At 44.2% G+C, this 22231-nt stretch overlaps 1 protein-coding gene across 7 annotated transcripts in view; it reads left to right on the forward strand.

Moving 5' to 3' along the window:
* The window catches only part of DNM2 (dynamin 2), a 106559-nt gene that overhangs the window by 44234 nt on the left and 40094 nt on the right, over positions 1-22231 (forward strand). For 5 of the 7 annotated variants that reach the window (XR_014176136.1, XM_081961821.1, XM_081961819.1 and 2 more), the window contains exons 9-12: positions 565-632; positions 1871-2009; positions 7124-7210; positions 10334-10404. Coding sequence is in view for 6 of the 7 variants with exons in the window: in XM_081961821.1 (XP_081817947.1) it covers positions 565-632; positions 1871-2009; positions 7124-7210; positions 10334-10404 (365 nt within the window). In the remaining variant the exon portion in view is untranslated. Of the gene's footprint in view, positions 1-564; positions 633-1870; positions 2010-6231; positions 6371-7123; positions 7211-10333; positions 10405-22231 lie in introns of all 7 variants that reach the window. The other 2 variants (XM_081961820.1, XM_081961823.1) reach the window with 1 other exon arrangement.

The raw sequence follows: 22231 nt of genomic DNA on the forward strand, positions 1-22231 counted from the left end.
CAGGGACAAAAGCGACCTTGACTTTCTGAGAAAGAAACACATCACCCAACTCTGTATAACCTCCCCTCCCATTTTCCCACAGTAGAAAGTATGGCAGGCCTGAAATCCAAAAAGGAAAAGATGGCTTCCAGGTCTGACAGTCCAACTTTCCAATGTCATGTCATAATATGGATTCTCCATCCTATGCCAGCAAATTTGGAGAGTAATTATTAATAGTTAGCATCATTGTTGCTATGACTTGAATATTGACTAAAGAGTAGGGTATATAGATGCTAAAGTGTACAGTGAAATTCAGTGGCTCTCCTCCCACTAGATGGAAACAGAATTTATCCCTGAGATTGGATGAGAGGAGCTGCCAGTTTCTGGATGCTCTCCTTCCACTGGTTATTATGGTGAGCACTTTGCTCTTACTTATTATATCCTCAGCTCTTGCATCTTGACATAGGTTTGCACTATAAAATGGCTGTCAATCATGATTTCACATAAATGCAAATATTTTTGGAAAAGGTCTACACATGGAATAAAAAGAGGTATTTTGGTTATATATCAGCATTTTTCTTTTAGATGGAGTTTGATGAGAAAGATTTGCGACGTGAAATCAGCTATGCAATCAAAAACATCCATGGCATAAGGCAAGTATTCAAACTGAATTGAATGTACATGGCATAAAATGTATATAATGATACTTATCTGATGCATCCAAAGTAGCTGATAGTTTGGGAAGCTGTTTGCTACTGAAAATATTTCCTATTACCGTGAAATTAAAAAGAAAAATGTTGATGAGAATGTTGTACTGAAACTGTATTTATTTTTATTCCACTTTTATTATTTTTATAAATAACTCAAAGCAGTGAACAAATTTTTTAGGCTGAGAGGGGGAGTTGGCCCAAAGTTACCCAGCCAGCTTTCCTGCCTAAGGCCAGCCAGCTTTCATGCCTAATGTTCTGCTTGGCCACTGGCCTGGTGCCTTAAACCACTAGATCAAACTGATGATTATGATTATCATATTGGCATGACTAGAGATTCACAAATCTAAATTACAGCATCTTCCTGTTAATTAATTTCAGCTAGTGCGGAGGATGAAAAAAGCTTAGGACATTAAATTGTAAATCTATTGAGAAGTTTTTTTAATTTCTGTTATAATAGGAGGACAAGGGGAATGGCACAGTATTTATGTGATGATTCCCTCCCCTCTATACATTTTTTATTTTGTTTATACTGCAAATGAAGATGTAAGTGATAGAAAAATATGTTGATTGTTGAGATTATATTGGTTTAGATGGCTACTCTGGAATGATTTTTTAAAAGAATAAGCTATAGTTGGGATGCATAGGTTAGGTGATTCTTGCTAATACACAAGAAAACTAAGTTATTATTTCCTGTTATTCCTAGCTTCCAGAACAGTTTTCCCCTGATCCAGCAAGAGTATCCATTGTGATCTATTTGGTAGCTAGCTGTTTTTCACACTTCCACATTCTAATTCTCTGATAACTAATTAATAAAGGAAAAAAATTTCTCCTAAAATACATAATGTTGGCAATTCCTTTCTAATATTCAAAGATATTGTAAAAAACATTATGAACAAGCATATTACAAATTCAATTTGCAAAATACCTTTCAACAACAAATATGACAGTTCTTATCTCTTTCTATAATAATCTTTATTTTATGAAGTCCTTGTTCCATTCCTATATTATTTAACTAACATTGCTAGCAAAAGGAGAGGCTTGTTGCCACAGAAAAGCCGTCTTGCTAAGGGAGGGTATTGTGTTCTGGAATGTTGCCCATCTTTAAACCTCTTTTTCCCCCCTCCCCACTTGTTTTTTCTCTGCTGTGTCTATGCTCTTCTATCCTCCCTGTGTTGATATAGGACGGGACTGTTCACACCAGACTTGGCATTTGAAGCCATTGTGAAAAAGCAGGTGGTGAAGCTGAAAGAGCCTTGTTTGAAGTGTGTCGACTTGGTTATTCAGGAATTAATCAATACAGTTAGGCAGTGTACCAGTAAGGTATTGAACTAGCTATTGTAGCTCTTACTTGACTGAGTTGGGAAACCTAAAACTTGTACTATTCTATTTTTCCTAACTTGCCAAATACAACCTCCAGGCATTGCTGCAAACTTCTTCTAAAACCTTGATTGGTTAAAGTTGAGATTGTCCTGTTCCCTATATTTTTATAAAATGCATAAATATGGCTTTATGTAGTCCAGACAACAATCTTGGTATCACATTTCAGTTAGCCTTAGCTCTCTCTTGTTTTCATCCTTTGATCTCAAACAGAAGCATTTGTGAGCTGTCTGGAGGTTGTTCAAACTAGTGAGCAGATTTCCTCTTGGATCCTGGCTTTCTATTAAGTGCATGGCTTCTATGATCTGCCATTTCAACCACTCTCTCTGAATTTCTTTCATAGCAACCGGGCCAATAAAGCTAAAGTTGTTTTAGCAGTTTAACTTTAACTACATTGGCTGAAGTAATGCATTGTCTCCGATCTAAAAGTCTCATTCAAATTCCATCATTCCAGTATAATTGGCTTAGCCATATATTTAAAAACCTGATTTGTCAGGAAACTGACTTCTCTCTGATTATATTTTTATATAATCAAAAGCAGGCTATCCAAACTAAGATTTCAGGATCTCATTGTCTGTGTATCTTCTTGATATTTTTTTATAATTAGCAAAGTGCTAAAGAACACTCTATGAAGAGTAGTTTACATTGCTTGACGTTGCAGTGCTGTATGTGATTGATTAAATCTATTTCTGGCTGAGGAATTGAACTTTTGTTGATACATTGTGAAGAAGCCAGCACTTGCTGTCCAAGGTCCTTCAAGTCCCACTTACTCAGATGCAACAGGATTTCTGGTTGTCTGTCTGTTAGTCTGTTAAATTTATTTGCTGCCCATCTGATATCGAAACAACTCTGGGAAGCTTACAGCATTAAAACATTAAAATCCTAACAGATACTGTAAATATTTCTAGAACAATGACATGAAAATAATAATAAAAATAAAATCATAATTAAAATTATAGTTAAAAGATGAGGAGGGAGGGAGCAGAATGCATGGAGGTGGGAGTGCCTCTTAATTAATTAATCACTTTCAGTGTGATGCTCCTCCATTGGTGCCCCAAGCAATCTGGCAGAACCAGGTCTTCCAGCTCTTGTGGAAGGTCAGAAGGGTTGGAGCCAATCTCATCTCGACGGATAAGGTGTTTCAAAGGGCAGGAGCAATGGCCGAGAAAGTCCTTTTCCTGAATCCCCCCAGATAGAATTCCTTGACTGATAGGGCCTGAAGCAGGCCTCCTCTGCCATTGTAGGTGGACAGGCCCGTTCCAGCGGGTCAAGTAAGCTGGACCCATACCATGCAAGGTTTTTACAATAGTAGTTGTCCAGCTAGTACAGCGATGGCGAACCTTTTTTGGCTCGCGTGCCATAAGTGGGGGAGCGCAGGGGGGTCGTGTGCGGGCGTGCCGCACCCATAATTCAATGCGTGACCCCCCAGTGCCCAGGCATGCACTACAGGCGCTTCCCCCCCATTTTACATGCTTTTTTCGCCCTCCCGAGGCTCCAGAGGCTTTATAGGAGCCTGGGGAGGGCGAAAACAGCCTCCCCTGCCCCCCCCGGATGCCCTCCGGAGGCGTCAGAGAAGCCTCTGGACGGTCCCTGAAGCCTTCGGAGCGCTCAAAACGACCCTCCGAGCAAACCGAGCAAACCGGGAGGGTCGTTTTGAGCGCTCCGAAGGCTTCAAGGACCGTCCAGAGGCTTCCCTGACGCTTTCGGAGTGCTCAAAACGACCCTCCGAGCAAACCGGAAGTGACTTCCGGGTTGCTCAGAGGGTCATTTTAAGTGTTCCGAAGGCTTCAGGGAAGCCTCCGGATGGTCCCTGAAGGCTTCGGAACGCTCAAAACGATCCTCCGAGCAAACAGGAAGACTTCCAGTTTGCTCGGAGGATCGTTTTGAGCACTCCGAAGGCATCAGGGAAGCTCATGAAGCCTCCGGAGGGCCTCCGGGGGGGGTGGGAGGCTCTTTTTCACCCTCCCCAGGCTCCTATAAAGCCTCTGGAGCCTGGGGAGGGCGAAAAATGGCTTTAAAAAAGGGTGAACTCAGCTGGCCAGCGCGCACATACGTGCCATAGGTTCGCCATCACTGAGCTAGTATGTACTGAGATACCAAATGACTCATTACAGAAGTCTTTCCCCAAAAATAGAATATAGGATATTTTTATGTTATAAAAGGTAAAAGTTCCCCTCACACATACATTCCTGACTCTAGGGGGCAGTGCTTGTCTCCATTTCAAAGCCGAAGAGCCAGCACTGTATGAAGATGTCTCCTTGGTCATGTGGCTGGCATGACTAAACGCCAAAGGCACACGGAACGCTGTTATCTTCCCACCAAAGGTGGTCCCTATTTTTCTACTTGCATTATTTATGTGCTTTCGAACTGCTAGGTTGGCAGAAGCTGGGACAAGTAACAGGAGCTCACTCCATTATGCGGCACTAGGGATTTGAACCGCTGAACTGCCGACCTTTCAATCGACAAGCTGAGCGTCTTAGCCACTGAGCCACCATGTCCCTTTTTAATGTTATAGAAATAACTTATTAATCTGAAAACAGGTACTGGAAAGATGACAGAGGAAGAGATGATAAGAATGATAAAATAGGACTACATGTAATTGCTACTGCAAAGAGGAATAGGTTACTAGTTCCATTTTTTTAGTAGTGGCATTTCTTTTAACTTAAATAGCCAAAAATAATTGTTGGGCTTTGTTCTGTGCAAACAGTGACCACTGAAATGCAGTTGAAGTGCTGATTTCTGAAAAAGGTCTCTTGTTTACTGATACAGCCATCATGTATATAAGGACCTATATACTGTACTGGAATTTTCTTAGTAAACCATTTGCTTTGCATATAAAAAACATATGTGTTACACAAATATTTTCATTGACATGGAGAATACATGTAGATATTGAAAAGCAGTAAGTTATGTGAGTCTTGTGTCTTTCAGACAAACAATAACTCAATTCCATGCTCCAGTAATGATGCTAATTATCTATTCCAGAAGTGGAAAGTCAATAATTCTATTTATTAAAAGTGGCAATCATCACCAAAGCCCTTCTTCCCCCCTCCCACCCCTATTTGCCCTAGATGCCTGCTAGGTAAATGGCTTTCAGACATTGGCAGCCAACCACAAGTCAAACCTTGCATGCTATTACTCTGTGCAGAGCACAATGTTTGAAGGAAGTTTGAGTCTAGTCTTTTGAGATGAAAAGTTGATTCTAGCACAGCTCTTCGGTGAAGAAATACTTAAAAAATATGCTTCTGACATAAGAAGCCTTTCTGCTCTTTTCTATGTTTATATTTGTGCTTGTAACCCATGTGCCCAAGTTGGCTGATTATGCTCTAGATCAAACTCAACTTCATGGAGGGCCACATCAGGGTTGTGTTTGACCTCAGGGGGCCAGGGTGGGCATGGCTAGCTGGACGTCACTCGTATTGGGGGCAACTGTGGTGACCTGAGTATTCTGCCAGCGAAAACTGACTCCCGAGCTCTGTTTTTGGCTGCAATGGCCTCCTGCAACCCTCTGCCAGTGAAAACGGAGATCAGGAGGGGCACCCATGGCCCTCACATACTCTGTTTTTGACTGCAATGGCCTCCTACAACCCTCTGCCAGCGGAAATGTAGCTCAGGAGGATTGGCCACGGCGCTCCCGAGCTCATTTTTCTCTGGCAGAGGCACTGTGGGCCAGTCCTTCATTGTTTCAAGGGCAGCCCCACAGGCCAGATCTAAGTACCCCGCAGGCCACATCTAGCCCTCGGGAGTGCTCTAGACCAGTAGGCTAGCTGTAGGCACACAGAGAAGCAGCCATAACTCCTTCCCTGCCACTGTACTAAAACAGTTTTCATGAGTTTTGAAGATAGCAAGTAACAGATGGACTTCCATGCCTTTGCTGAAGACCTATTATCACATAAAATACTTTACAAGAATGAGCCAGTTGGATTACAGTCCATTTGCTGCAGGATTTGAATCCTGTCTGAGGCTGCCGAGGAGCATAATTTTTGAAAGATTTTGGAAGGGAACTGCTCATTTTGACAATTCAAAGAAGGATCTTCTTGAGGAAGTGCTGCTGCTTTTTCATTTTGCACACCACTAACCTTTTTAATCTCTTTTTCCCTCTCTGTCATTTTTCCTCTATTCTTCGGAATCTCTCCTTTGTGTTCATACTTTCTGCATGGCACAGGACGGGGCTCTTCACACCTGATATGGCTTTTGAAGCAATAGTGAAAAAACAGATTATAAAGCTCAAAGAGCCCAGTTTGAAGTGTGTTGATCTGGTGGTCTCAGAGCTGGCCATGGTCATTAAAAAGTGTTCAGAGAAGGTAATGGGTCTATACTCTTTTTTTCCACTTTTCTGCTATCTCCCTAACTCTTGATAACACTTCAGGAGTATGGCTTCATATGATATGAAATGAAAGCCTGAATGTATTCAAATAAGAAGCAATGGATACTACATGAAGTTCCATTCTTTTAGTTAATTATTAGCTTAGTTCTTTTTACTCATTTGGGTCAGTTACTCATTTGATTAATTGAGATATAAGTTCCTTTCCTGTAGTTTATTGCACATGGATCAAGCTATACAATTGGGTCCTAAAGTAATGCTGTGTCTTGGATCACAGCAACTATAGTTGTATTCGATTTGAAATGGAACTAAAGGAACATTTTACATGACTTCCTTTGTCTCTATATTAAACGTATATATCATGAAAGATGCTTTGGAATATATACAATATTTAATGAACAACTCTGTCTAAGAGAACAATCAGCTCCCCGTGATATTAAGAAGCCAGTCTTCTGTTTGCTCCTTTTTTCTACTAAACCCCTGAAGGATCTCGGGCTATTTCCCAGAAGTTCATTGGGGGAGTATTAGGTTAATGTTATGTCAAAATAGATTAATAAATTAAAATAGATCTGTTCTAAATTGGCAAAAATAAATTTCTTTTATTAGGTAAATGAATCCTTCCCTAGTGATAAAACAGGGAAACAGCCCACCCAGATCTTCCTTTTTTCTTGTATGTCTGTGTAAATAGTGCTTAAAGCTGCAGAGATCTGATGTCTCATCCTATTGTCCTTAGCTTGGTTCCTATCCCAGGTTGCGAGAAGAGACAGAGAGAATTGTTACTACGTACATCAGAGAACGTGAAGGAAAAACTAAAGACCAGGTAAACAGTCGGCTTCCTTATCTTTTAGATAACCTTTTGGACTGGCCAAGAATAGAAGGATTAGAATTGAAAAGGTAGTTCTTAAAACAAAATGAACCCTTCCTTGGTTTCTCAATATTTGTAGTGAGATGAAATTACTGTTAGATTAGCAATTTCATCTCAGCAACTTTGATGTGTGGACCAACTCCTCAGCATGCTTAACAATTGTGAAACACTGGACTAGGGCTATGGAGTAGGATTTATAGTACTTCTATAAATGTGGATAATATTGAATACCCACAGGATTTGAAGCCACAACTTTTAAAAAATGGATTAGACCAGCTCTCTGCATTTTCTCCTGTAGTCCTTTTTAGGAACTGCAGTAGTAGAGAAAAATGCATGCTCAGATTAGGATCTTTTTAAAAGATTTTTTTCAGCAAACCAGTATAAGATTAGTAGGATATCTCAAAGGTGCTTTTTCAAGAGGCAACTGGACTTTCTTGTTTTTCTTTGAAGTCGTTTTGCTTCTCATCCAACAAGCTTCTTCAGCTCTGACAGGATGTTGGGGAATGGAAGGATTTATATTCCTTGCAGACAGCTGGTCATTTGCATTGTTTGAGAGAGTCATTGAGAGTCAAACTTGGAGGTTTATCTGTGACCTCAGAATCACCTGAGTAGTGCAAATGGATGTGGAGCCTTCTTGGAACTGTTTAAAGGACTGTGTTGTAGACTGGAGATAGATGATGCCGTATCCCTCCCCCTCTTTTAAGAGAGGGATGTTCAATTTTGACATAGATGGGCTCTTTGACCCCCTCTTTCAAACCAGCAGTCCCCTCTGTCCAAAATATAGACTTTGCTGTTTTCAAAAGACCTTGACAGACTTGAACAATGGACCATATACAAAATGAAATTTAATGTGGAGAAAAGCAAGGTTTTACACTTGGACAGGAAAAACCAAAGGTACAAGTATAGATTAGGTGAAACCTGGCTCAAAAACAGTAACTTTGAGAGAGACCTTGGAATCTTAGTGGACGATTGCTTAAACCCGAGTCAGCAGTGTGCTGCAACGACCATAAAAGCTAATACAATCCTTGGTTGTATAAACAGTGGCATAGAATCAAAGTCACGTGAAGTATTAGTACCACTTTATAAAGCCTTAGTAAGACCATATCTGGAATACTGCATCCAGTGTTGGTCACGCCATTACAAAAAAGATGTTGAGCCTTTGGAAAAAACGCAAAGAAGAGCAAATAAGATGATTAAAGGCCTGGAGTCTAAAACATATGAAGAATGGTTGCAGAATTTGTGTTTGGCTAGTCTAGAGCAAAGAAGGACTAGGGGGGACATGATAGCAGTATTCCAGTATTTGAGAGGCTGTCACAAAGAGGAGGGGATCAATTTATTTTCCAAAGCAGCAGAGGGCAAGACAAGAAACAATGGATGGAAATTAATCAAGCAACCTGGAATTAAGGAGAAACTTCCTAACAGTGAGGACAATTGATCAGTGGAACAGCTTGTATTCAGACATTGTGAGTGCTTCATCACTGGTGGGTTTTAAGAAACGACTGGACAATCATTTGTCTGAAATGGTATAAGACAGTGATGGCTAACCTTTTTGCCATCATGTGCCAAAAGTGGGCGGAGCGTGAGTGGATCGTACATGTGCGTGCCCTGCGCATGCGCACATGACCCCTCTCCCCACGCATGTACGTGCAACCCCCGCCTCCCCTTGCTTTTGGTGCGCGATGGCATGGTGGACCTTTTTTTCACCCTCCCCAGGCTCCAAAGGCTTTCTAGGAGCTGGGGAGGGCGAAAATGGCCTCCCCCACCCTCCCACAGGCCCTCTGGAGGCCGGAAATGGCCCGTTCCTGAACTTCCAGGTTGCTCGTAGGGCCGTTTTTCTCCCATTGGAGCCTTCAGGGAAGCCTCCTGAGGGAGAAAAACGGCCCAACGTGCAAACCGGAAGTCCATTCCCGAACTTCTGGTTTGTGCGTTGGGTTGTTTTTCGCCCTCCGGAAGCTTTAGAGATGCCTCCGGAGGGTGAAAAATGGCCGAAAATGAAGGCCAAAATCAGCTGGCCAGCGTGCACATGTGCACTGACCATCTAACAGGGCAACGCCTCATGTGCTGTAAGAAATGGCTCTGCTTGCCACCTGTGGCACCCGTGCCATAGGTTCGCCATCATGGGTATAGGATCTCCTGCTTGAGGAGGCGGCTAGACTAGAAGACCCCCAAACTCGCTTCCAACTCTATTCTTGATTCAACTACATTCAGAATTAAAAGTGGAAAAGCAGGGAGGTCTTAAAACCCATAGCCACCGTATTGCCAGGGTTGAGCTGAAGCCTGCTCTTCCAGTCCAAATCCCCACAGACTCTAAATCAGTCGTACTTACCTCATGAATGGGCTATTGCACTATGTTTAGTATGAAGTTGCCGTTGGAAACCACTTAGCAGAAGCAACTGGTCCAGATCATAGCAGCTTGAGCAATAATAGGCATGCCACTGTATGCCCATGTGATTTCATTGCTCCATAAACTGTATTAGTGCCAGGTGGCCTTTAAGTGCAATTCAAGGTGCTATTTAGTACTAATAAAGGGCATATGGGCTGGTTATTTTAGGGACCATTTATCACTTATTGTTTCTGCCCATCCTGTAAGATTTGGCAATGTGGGTACACTTCAGGTCCCTTCAGTTAAACAATATTATCTATTGGTGCTTTGGAATCCTTTCTTTTCTATGGTAGTGCCTACCTCTAAAATAGCATTTTATCAGAGATTCATATGTTTCCCACCTTGTTAACATTGAGAAGGTACTGAGAAACTGGCTATTCTCTATTCTAGAACTTGGAGTAGGGTGGTGGGTGATTCCTGTAAGATTTGTATTCTTGTAAAATCTGTTCAGTATGTTTTTCTTCATTCATACAGTCTGTTTCTTTATTTTATTGTTCTGGCTTTTATTTTGTTAAGTATCCAGTATTGGTTGGAATTGGGTGTTCTTTAAATTTGTGTTTGTATGTAAATAAATAAATAAATAAATAAATGTTAATCTCCATAGATGATCTTCTCTAAATGCAGAATAGATTAGATGGGTTAGTTTTTAATTTATTTTGCTTACAACTGAGAAACTCTTGTCATTCTTTTTTCAGATTCTCCTGTTGATTGACATAGAGCTGTCCTATATCAATACAAACCATGAAGACTTCATTGGATTTGCTAAGTGAGTATTGGCTATCTAATAAAGATCTAGAAAACATGTAGACTACATAGTGTCTCTGTTTTTCACTAAACACCAGAGACATTATCCCTGTACTTAAATACCTGTTTTTCAGCTATATCAAGTAGAAACTAAAAATGCTTGATTTTAAGTTGTAAGGAAGCTTTGATGTTAAGATTTAGTACAATTCAAATTGATAAAAATAGTTTTACATTTTAGTTTGGGTTCTATTCTCTTTAAAAATTTAGAAATACACACTTTCAAACAAGTTCAATAAAAATAGGAGTAAAAGTATTACAGTTCCACTACTTTTATAGAATTTATTCAGATCTTAATCTTATTTTTTTAATTTATTATTTAACTAGATTTACAAATTACTCAAATCATTGCTGACTCTGAGTGGCTTATAATGCCTATCATTTGCAAACATGCTTAAAGCAACAAATAAAAATCAAAATAGCAGCAATTGAAAAGACTGACTTCCATGGTTCTTATTGATAAATTTCCTTGTGAGAAATTATCCAAGGGGCTATTCCAGTGATGGCGAACCTATGGCACGCGTGCCACAAGTGGCACGCAGAGCCATTTTTCACCCTCCCCAGGCTCCAGAGGCTTTATAGGAGCCTGGGGAGGGTGAAAAGAGCCTCCCCCTCCCCCCCCAGAGGCCCTCCGGAAGCTTCAGGGACCATCCGGAGGCTTCCCTGAAGCCTTTGAAATGCTTAAAACCACCCTCTGAGCAAACCGGAAGTGACTTCCGGGTTGCTCGGAGGGTGGTTTTAAGCGTTCCGAAGGCTTCAGGGACTGTCCGGAGGCTTCCCTGAAGCCTTCGGAGTGCTTAAAACCACAAACACACCCAGACACCCAGCCATTAGAGACATGAAGGGTGACAACCAGCATCTTGCACTCCATCTCACTAGTAACCAGTACAGTTCTCAGAGTTGAAGAAGTGCATGGGTGAACCAAGGAATGATCATAATTACCAAAGCTGCTGAATTCGGGACCAGCTTCCAAGTGGTCTTCCATGTAGAGTGCATTGCAGCAGCCATGTGAGAAGTGACCAAGGAACACAAGAAGCCTTCCTGCCCATATGTGCTTTGTCTTCTTCAAGTTGTGATCCACTTCAATGTAATTAACACTGTGAGGGAACAGGGTCTCAACTAGAACCAAAGATGGAATATATTTGGAATTAGGAGGCCTGAATCTGAACCTATTGTTTTCTATCCAGATCTAATAATAGTCTCCAAACACTGTAATTAGTATCTCAAGGACATGCTGATCTTGTATCTATAGATGACTTCCCACATTAGCTTCATGTAGATATTAAATACATGTGGAGAAAGTGTCCACAAGAAGCCCACAAGAAAGGGACATGGGGCTCAGTCTCTTCCCTGCTTCTACTATCTGGAACTTTCCCATTCCCCAATTTCTGAAGATTTCAAAAAAATATGCCTCTCATTATCAAAAGTAGCCAAGACACAAGCTTAATCCAACTTTGAAAACAATAGCAAGGTACAAATGTAATAATTTAGAATGTGTAACCATGCTTTGAATGACTAGATTGTGAGGATCTGCATGAGCAGCATTAAGAACATCCTTAGTTAAGCACTTGAATAATGTTAAGATGGGAGAAAAAGAATTGTTTACATATATGTAATCACCATGCTATCCTTTCAAGAAGCAAAACAAAGCAAACCATAACTTCAGAGGGGTGATCACAGTGAAATGGATATTGAAGTAAGGGGCTAGGGAATAGAACAGTGTTGTTATACTGTTTGCTGCTACTGCTTCTCTTAGTGGTGGGTTCCTACTGGTTCGGACCAGTTCGGCCGAATCAGTAGTGGTTTGGTGGCCTGGGTTGCTGGAACCGTTGACCAGGCCTACCACGCCCCCGAACTGATTCTTCGGTTGGCGCCATAGGCGCTGCCATCTTGTCTTTTGGTTCTGTGTATGCACAGAACAATTTTAATTGCACTGCGCAAGTGCACGCAGCACGCATCAAGCGCCCGTGCCTACGAAGCACACATGAGCAAAATGGCAGTCGTGCCTGCCGGAACCCACCCCTGCCTCCCTGATTACATTTTTGAACTAAGAAACAGTGTAATATTATTTGCTCTGCATAACGAGATAGGTACCATATACATTTAATAAAATAAATAAGCAACTATTATTCTTGAATTTGTAATTCCAATGTTTACTGTGAGTCTTGAAATTACCATTCAAGAATAATAGTTGCCATATTTGAGTGCATGTGAAAGGGAAGCATCTTTCTCTCTATTGCTGGCTTTAAAGTGAGTTAGATTACAATAATCTAATAATACAGCTAGTCCTTTTTAGCAATAACAATTGGGATTGACAACTTGATTCGTAAACTAAATGGTCGCTAAATGAAACCGACTGTGTTTATGGTCTTATTTTTCTTATGTTTTACAGACCTCTGAAGGTCGTAAATGTGAGAATTGGTTGCAAAGTTACTATTTCATAATTGTCTTAACTGCAAATAGTTGCTATATGAAGCAATCACTAAACGAGAACTAAGTATACCCTGCAACTTGAAAAAGATTCTAATTCTATCAATCTGGTTCTGATTAAAACTTGTGGCTCTTTAAAAAAATGACTTTTTATCATTTCCGATGGTCAGGTTTGAGAAAAAATATCCAGGCCGGTGGGGAGGGAAGAGTAACTGATATTACAGGTAGTCCCCGACTTAAACCATTTGTTTAGTGACTGTTTGAAGTTACAACAGTACTGAAAAAAGTGACTTATAACCATTTTTCTCCCTTTCAACCATTTCAGCATCCTTATGGTCACATGATCAAAATTCAGATGCTTGGCAATTGGTTCATATTTATGACAGTTGCAGTGTCCTGGAATCACATGATCCTCTTTTGCAACCTTCTGACAAGCAAAGTCAATGGAGAAACTAGTTACAATTAACCATATTTTAAATTAACAATTGCAGTGATCCACTTAACAACTGTGACAAGAAATGTCATAAAATGCAGTAAAACTCACAAGAACTGTCTCACTTAGCTACATAAATATTAGGCTTTGTTGTGTTTGTACATTGAGGACTACCTGTAATGTGTTCAGAAAGATTAAAGTTATAGTTCTGTTTATAGTGCACTGGTCAGACCACGCTTGAAATACTGAGCCCATTTCTAATCATCACTATGCAAAAAAGATGTTGAGACACTAGAAAGAGTACAGGGAAGAGCAACAAAGATGATTAGGGATCTGGAGGCTAAAGCATACAATGAACGATTGCAGGATTGTCTACTGCATTATAGAGAAGGAATAGGAGTGGCATGATAACAGTCTTCCAATATTTGAAGGGCTGTCACAGAGAAGGGGGAGGTAGACTTATTCTCCAAAGCACCTGAGGGCAGGACAAGGAATGGGTAAGATTAGGCTCAAGCAGCAGGTTGGACAAGAAGACCGCCAAGGTCTCTTCCAACTCTATTATTCTATGATTAGTGTCTCTTATTTTTCCAACTCTCCCTAAATTATTGTTACTCAAGAATTATACCACCAGTTTTGTAGCTAGATTTAGGGATTTGTTTATATTAGTTGTTCTGAATGTTTGTTTATCCATGTATTTCCTTGATGGAATCATTGGAAATTACATTTGGTTCACCATAGTTCACCATCACATTGAGTTCTTTTTTCTCTTCCCTTAAATACTTTATCAAGTTTGATCGTTTCCTTTTTATTATATTTTTTTAAAGTTTGTTGCTTCTTTACTGGATTCAATGTTGTGTTTCTTTCTGCAGGCAGATTGCAAAAGAAAGTATAATACTTTACTTTCGTGGCACTCTAGTGGCTATAGCTTCTGAGCATACTGTATACATATGCTCAGACCAGCTGCATCAAACTGTTGATAGAATATAGTGTTTAATTATGCTATACCATGTTTACATAGTCTTAATTGTACTGATATTACCATTGTTTGCTGTGAGAATTTTTAACACTTTTCTTATAATTAAACATCTACCTTTTGCTTCAGTTCCTTACATTCCATGCTAATAACATTTAGCTGTTACAGCCCACAAAATGAAGAAGTAAGATTCTCTTGAAATAGGTTGAGCTTTGTTCAATTGGAACATAATTTACTCAGAATGTTCTAATAAAGTTTTTTGAATGAAACAATATATTTAGAGTGACCATTGAAATTATTTTTCATCTTTCTGCAAACTTCTGATTCTCTGTTCAGTCTATTATTATTTAACTAACCCAAAGCTTGCCCAACAGTGTAGGTCTGGCAGTTTTCTTATTTCTATGAACATCTGTTCTACATAACTTTCCAATTTTCCCCTTTTTTCTTCAACTCAGTCACTATAGGCATAATTCCTCAGCAACTTGCTTGCATTATATACATACTCCCATAACCTCTGCAATCAAAACAGCTGATGTAGTGCAAGTTGCAAAAGGCTGCACTATTGCTGTAACTTATTCTTTCATGTGCTTTTATATAACAGAATAACAGAATTGTAAGGTCTTGTAGTTCAGCCACCTGCTCAAGCAGGAGATCCTATGCCAGTTCATACAAGTGGCTGTCCAGTCTCTTTTTAAAAACTTCCAGTGATGGAGAACCCACAAGTGCTGGAGACAAACTATTCCATTGATTGATTGTTTTTGCTGTTGGGAAATGTCTCCTTAGTTCTAGGTTGTATCTTTCTTTGACAAGCTTTCACCCATTATTTCTTGTCCTGCCTTCTGGTGTCCTAGAGCAGCGATGGAGAACCTTTTTTGGCTCGCGTGCCTTAAGTGGGGGGGAGCGCAGGGGGGGGTCATGTGTGGGCGTACCGCACCCATAATGCAATGCGTGACACCCCCCCAGTGTGCATGCGTGCACTACAGGCGCTCCCCCCATTTTACATGCTTTTTTCGCCTTCCCCAGGTTCCAGAGGCTTTATAGGAGCTTGGGGAGGGCGAAAACAGCCTCCTCCGCCCCCCCGGACGCCCTCCGGAGGCTTCAGGGACCTTCAGGAGGCTTCCTGAAGCCTTCGGAGCAGTCAAAATGACCCTCCGAGCAAACCGGAAGTCACTTCCGATTTGCTCAAAGGGTCGTTTTAAGCATTACAAAGGCTTCAGGGAAGCCTCTGGATGGTCCCTGAAGCCTTCGGACCGCTCAAAATGACCCTTCGAGCAAACCGGAAGTCTGTTCCCGAACTTACGGTTTGCCCGTATGGCCGATTTTTTACGCTTTGGAGGCTTCACGGAAACTCATGAAGCCTCCGGATGGTGGGTTGGGGAGGCTCTTTTTGCCCTCCCCAGGCTCCTATAAAGCCTCTGGAGCCTGGGGAGGGCGAAAAATGGCTTTAAAAAAGGGTGAACTCAGCTGGCCAGCGTGCGCATACGCGCTGACCAGCTGACAGTGCAGCGCCTCGCGTGCCCTGACAAATGGCTCCGCATGTCACCTGTGGCACACGTGCCATAGGTTCGCCATCAGTGTCCTAGAGAATAAGTCAATCCCGTGTTCTTTGTGACTGCTGCTCAATTGGAACACTGCTATCATTTCACCCCGTTCTTTCTTTTCATTAAGGTAGACATACCCAATTCCTGCAATCATTCTTCATATGCTTTAGCCTCTAGTCCCCTAATAATGTTTGTTGTTCTGCAGTCTTTCTAGAATCTCAGCATCTTTTTTGTATCATGGTGACCAAAACTGGACACAGTAGTCCAAGTGTGATCTGACTAAGGCAGTATAAAATGGTGCTAGCCTAGGACTGCATTGGCTTTTTGGCAGCTGCAACACAGTGCTGACTCATTTAGGGGATTGTCTACCAGGACTTTTAGATCTCTCTCACAGTTACTGCTGTTGTGCCATCTATTATATAACTGTGCATTTGCTTTTTTCTTGCCTAAGTGTACATTTCTTACCATTGAATTGCATTTTGTTGGATAGGACCCAGTGTTCAAGTCTGTCAAGATTGTTCTGAGCCTATCAGAAAGTGTTAGTTATCCTGCCAGCTTGGTGTTGACTGCAAATTCGATAAATTCCCCTTCTATCCCCTCATCTAAATAATTTATGAAGATGGGGAATCCTGGGCCTAAGACAGAACCTTTTGCATACTTTCCTCCATGTAGATGTAGTTTTATTGAGGACCTCACATTGAACGTGAATTGTCATCCATTCACAAATCTATCTGGTGGTGATGCTGTCTCTCCCACATGTCTCCGAAGTAAGGCGTGGGAGGAGTCACAACTGGGTATTAACACGGCCCATTTGCCCGGAGACTGAGGTAGAATTTGAGGCCACTCCCTCTACTACTATTCCTGACACTCCAGATTGACCTCAGTCTTCGACCCAGAAGGAGTTCTTTTTGCTGGCTCTCCATTTGGTTCGAGACAATTCCTTTTACTTAACTTGTGCCTTCCTTTTAATCTTTATTTCTCCCACCTCTCTCACCTGCGCCTCTGTAAGCTGGATTTGCTGCGCTAGTGGGGAGCTCCCGAGCCGCTGGGCAGTTGTCGGGGGGGGGCTCCAGGCCGCGCGCTGCAGAGTGCTGCACCGCGCGATTCCGTTTCAGTGAAGGGGATTGCGGGACCAGATTGGAAGAGAGCAGCTCAGTCGGAGCTGGCTCAGGCGTTCGGACCGCGTGGTCAGCGGTCACGATCTTGGATGGTGGCCATTGTTTGGAGGTGCATGTGGCAGAGCGCAAGGATCGGTGCTTCGGTTACAGAGGCTGCAGGTGCTCAAAAACCACCGCCGTGGCTGCAGAGCGCATTGGACCGAAGGCGCTCCGATTCGTGCAGAAGTCCTTAGGTTGGTGGAAATCGAGAGAGGAGGTGTAGGGGCGTGATGACGGATGCCACGAGGAGCGGGGGATTGGCTGCCCCTGGATCACCAGGTGATTCCGATCCGGGCGAGGGGACCTCCCGGGGGGGTTAACCCAGTAACGAGAGGGAGGTCCACCTCTAAGAAAAGCACCTCTAAGTCTGCAAGGAAAGGGGTTCCCAGCAAGGAGGTTCACATCACCAGGGCGGCTGGCAGACGGATCAGGGATAGCATCAGCCCTTCACCATCCAGATCGTATTCCCCCCGCAGGACATCTCCCTTGGCTGAGGTCCTATATGGTTCTCCAGGCTCTCCCTGTGGTTCTGTCAGGGGGGTAGCCCCTTATCTCCCCCTCTATTGCCTGCTCATTTGGGGCCCTGGAGGATCCATTTGGCCGCAGGGCGGTCAGCTCCACCAGGCAAGGTTTGGCACCTCAATCTGCAGCCTCTAGGCCTGTATTGGAGCCTCCCAACCTCACCCCGGCTTATCCAGAGGTTTCTGAGACTTTTCAGAATGTTATTGCTCGAGCCATTGCTCTGCCACGGGTCTGCAACACCAATCTCAAGGGTCTAGGCAAAAATCTTCTTGTGGAACCCCACAAGGTCATCCAGACCAACCCAGTTCCGCGGCTACCAGAGAGCACAGATTAGCTTCCCCCTCAACGGCTAAGCAAAGGGTCTGGTTTGGAAGAGGAGGAGCAGAAAGATATTGGCTTCTCCGAAGACGAAGTCTCTCAGGCTCCTGAGGCACCTGCTATCACGGGACTTTTCCCGCTTTGTTCAACTCCTTGCTGCACAAAGCCAAAGCCACGGCAGATCTGGACAGTACCCCAGATCCTAACCAGGTCGCTGCCACACCTAGCACTAGTGGGGAGACCAAGAAGGGGCCTTTTCACAGGCCTCAGGTTGAGAAGGAGAAGATTCCTACCCCAGACCTCTTCCTGGAGGTGCTTAAGTCTCAGGGGGCTAAGCCTGCTACCTTCCCCACTCCAGGGAACTATGATCGCAGGTTTTACAATCTTAATGCAACCTTCGCCCAAGCCCTACAGGTTCCTTCCGTGGATATTCCAATGGCTGGTCTGGCCTCTTCCTCTGCAGCAATGACGGGGGATATCTCCAACTGTCTGAAGGCGGAGGATAAGAAGGCGGAACTTGTCCTGCACAAGACCTTTCAGGCCGTGACGTGGGCGATCAGAGCAGCTGCCACAGCCTCTTTCTTTAACAGATCTACCCTGCTATGGCTGGAACAACTCCGGGATAGGACTCCGGTGTGTGACGTGCGGCTATTGCAGGATACAAAACTGGGCAGCCACCCAGTTTTCGGCTGACACCACATTGGATGCAGTTAAGTATTCTTCCAGGGCGTTGTCCTCCTCTGTGGCATCCAGACGCTTGCTGTGGCTGCGCAATTGGCAGGCTGAGTCCCGGGTGAAATGGCATTTGGCAGGGGCAAAGTACACGGGAGACAAGCTATTTGGTGCTTCCCCGGATCCCATCCTCATTGAGGACAAGAACAAGCGCAAGGTCTTCCCCTCTATGTCCAAGCGTTGGAGTTCCGCTCCCATCCCCCAAATAGATTCTGGATCTTTCCCTCCTCCAAGAACCCGGTCAAGCGTTCCCTCAAGCGCAAGGCCATCCGGCATCTGCTGGATATCAAAGCAGTGGAGTTGGCTCTAGAAGGGGATTTTATTCCAACCTGTTTATTGTTCCCAAGAGTTCAGGGGGGTGGACGGCTATCTTGGACCTCAAGTTGTTAAACTCCAGGCTTGTCTACCATAAATTTAAGATGGCCTCCCTCAAGTCTATCCTGGAGGGGATCAGGCAGGGGGACTTCTTAGCCTCCATTGATCTCATGGAGGCTTATCTCCACATCATGATTGCCCCAGATCACCGTAGGTTCCTTAGGTTTTCATATGGGGCTAGCCATGGCAGCGGGTCATCTCCGAGCCATCCCGGTCCGGTTACATTGCTACCTTGATGACATCCTCATGCTAGCCACATCTGCTGACCAGGCCGAGGGGGATCTGTGCCTCACAATCAACACCTTGCGGACCCTGGGGTTCTCAATCAATCTCAAGAAAAGCTACCTGGTTCCCACCACCAGATTCCAACATTTGGGGACCATCATTGACTCGGTGGAGTGTGAGGTGTTTCTGTCACAGGAGTGTAGGGACAGTATTGTGGAGTTGATTCGAGAGATTTGCAAGACTCGCTCTGTTCCCATAGCTCTTCTTTCCAGGCTCCTCGGCAAGTTCATCTCCTGCATCGGGATGGTGCCCTGGGCTCGCCTTCACCCCAGAGAACTGCAGTGGTTCCTGCTTCCACACCAGAGGGACGGGATGAGCAACACAAGCTTCAGGGTCCTCGTGACGCCCCAGCTGCTTCTCTCCCACCGTTGGTGGATGTCTCCGGCACTGGCCAAGGGCTCCCTGTTCAGGGAACCAGACAGGTTGGTCCCAATGACAGATGCAAGACTGTTAGGTTGGGGGGCACACCTGGAGTCCCAGTTAGCTCAGGGCCGGTGAACACCCGCGAACCTACGGAAGAACATCAACTGGCTGGAGCTCAGTGCGATTCACTTAGCTCTTCGGCGCTTCAAGGCAATGGTCGCCAGACAGCACATCCTGGTTCTGATGGACAACGTGGCGGCCAAGGCCCACATGAACAAGCAGGGTGGCACTCATTCCATTACACTACGCGATGAGGCAGTGTGGCTGGGGAACTGGGCAGAACGGAATCTCCTGTCCATTCGGGCAGAACACATCTCCAGGGTGGAAAATCAACAGGCGGACTGGCTCAGCAAAGAGACAGTAGACCACGGAGAGTGGCAGCTTCATCCCAGCATCTTTGAGTGGATTTGCCAGAGTTTAGTCGGCTGACAATGGATCTCTTCACCTCCCCGTCAAACGCCCAGCTTCCGAGGTTCATCTCGCGGTTCCTGACTCGGCAGTGGACATTGATGCCCTGCGCTGCAGATGGCCATCAGGACTTCTCTACGCCTTCCCCCTCTTTCCCCTCCTTCCTGGGGTTCTGAGAAAGTTAGTGCTAGAGAGAGCAGAGGTCATTCTGATCTGTACCAGGGGAGTCTGGAGCACCCGGACCCAGAATGGCTCCATTTGACCGCTTGTTGCTTGAGCAGGAGCAGCTAAGAGAGGCCCAATTCTCCGCCAGGGTCATCAGGACCATCGAGGTTTCTAGAATGAGATCTACCACCTGCATCTACGATGTGACCTGGGCCTCCTTTGCGTCCTGGTGTCGGTCTGCACAGGTAGACCCGACATCGGCCTCAGTTCCTCAGGTGCTGGACTTTCTCCAGGATGGCTTGGAGAACGGACTGGCCCACAGTACCCTCAGTAGGCAGGTCTCAGCCTTAGCCATGGTCCTTGGAGGGGTGGGCGCCCAATCCTTGTCCCAGCACCCAGTTATAAAGAGGTTCCTCAGAGGGGCAGCGAATCTCTGGCCCCCGGTGGTCCACCGTTTCCATACCTGGGACCTTCCCACGGTGCTCCAGGCGCTGACAGAGGTGCTTTTTGAGCCCCTGAGGGAGGTGAGCTTACAGTTTTTGACCCTCAAGGTGGTCTTCCTTGTAGCAATTACCTCTGCCAGGACTGTGTCCGAGCTCAACGCTCTGTCTGCCAGGGCGGATCTCTGTACCTTTCATGACAACAGGGTCGTGCTCAGGCTTGATTCTACCTTCCTGCCTAAGGTCAACTCCCCCTTCTATAGGGCTCAGGAGGTAGTTCTTCCGTACTTCTGTCCGGCACCTTCCAGGGAAAGGGAGAGGTCCTGGCACCACCTGGACGTAAGAAGGGCACTGCGTATTTATCTGAAGCGCATGGCTGTCCTCAAGCGGTCGGAGGCGCTTTTCGTCTCTTTCCAGCCCTCAACCCGAGGAGCAAAGGTATCTCCAGCCACCATCAGCAGATGGATTAGGCTAGCCATCTCCAAGGCTTATGAGGCGTGACGGTTCCCGGTGCCAGAGGGCATCACCGCACATTCCACCAAGAGTGCTGCCACCTCTGCGGCCTGGGCCACCCAGGCACTCATCGAGAATATCTGTAGAGCGGCTGCCTGGTCTTTGCCCTCCCTTTTCATTAGACACTACCGACTGGATGCTTATGCCTCCACAGAGGCATCCTTTGGTAGGAGGGTTCTTCAGGGAGTGCTGGACACTCGGGGGGCTCAGGCCCAATGATCCCTCCCATGGACATCTAGCTTTGATATGTCCCAGTTGTGACTCCTCCCACGCCTCACTTCAGAGACTGTCAGTTGGTCTTACCTGAACTGTATGTCTTGAAGGTGGCGTGGGAGGAGTCACTTCCCACCCGTTCGGTGCGCTCCTGCGCATGAGGGAGCCTTTGGTTAGTTACTGGTCAGTCCGAGACCAGGGAGGGAGTTGGTGTGTTTTCCTGTTCCCTTCCTTCCCAGGCTCTTCTTCGACTGGGCCGTGTTAATACCCAGTTGTGACTCCTCCCACACCAACTTCGAGACATGCAGCTCAGGTAAGACCAACTGACATTTTCTCTCTTACCAAGAAGCTGTGGTTTACTATGTCAAATGCCTTATTGATGTACCTATAGCAAGTTTAGATTCTTTAACAAAATTTACTTTCACTTTTTTGCAAACTTGTAAAATATGTTAATGTATTTTTCCCCCTCTGTATTAAAATAGCAATCTGTACAGCACAGGAGTCTGAAAGCTTGCTACTTTTTAAATCAATGATTACCATAAAAGAAAAACCTGAATCCCTTTGATTTGTTTTTTTTTATATTATGATATGATTCTAAGGACTTTTATAATGTGGCTTATGCGAACTGCAAATAAAATATTTACCATCAAAGTATCAAATGACCTGAGAATGACTTTCTTTAGAGCATGTAAATTCATATATCTCTTCTTTCCTTCTTAATGCCGAGGTTTTTTTCCCCCTTTAATCTATCTTGGTTTTTCTTTGAATTGTCTCACTTTTATTTCTGGATGCCTTTGAAACTGTCCAAAATTCCACAGCTGTTACACTGAACAGCACATGGTGACTAGGTGCGTATCTGCTTGT

The sequence above is a fragment of the Natrix helvetica genome (genome assembly GCF_964273705.1).
Source record: "Natrix helvetica genome assembly, chromosome: 1".
Lineage (NCBI taxonomy): Eukaryota > Metazoa > Chordata > Lepidosauria > Squamata > Natricidae > Natrix > Natrix helvetica.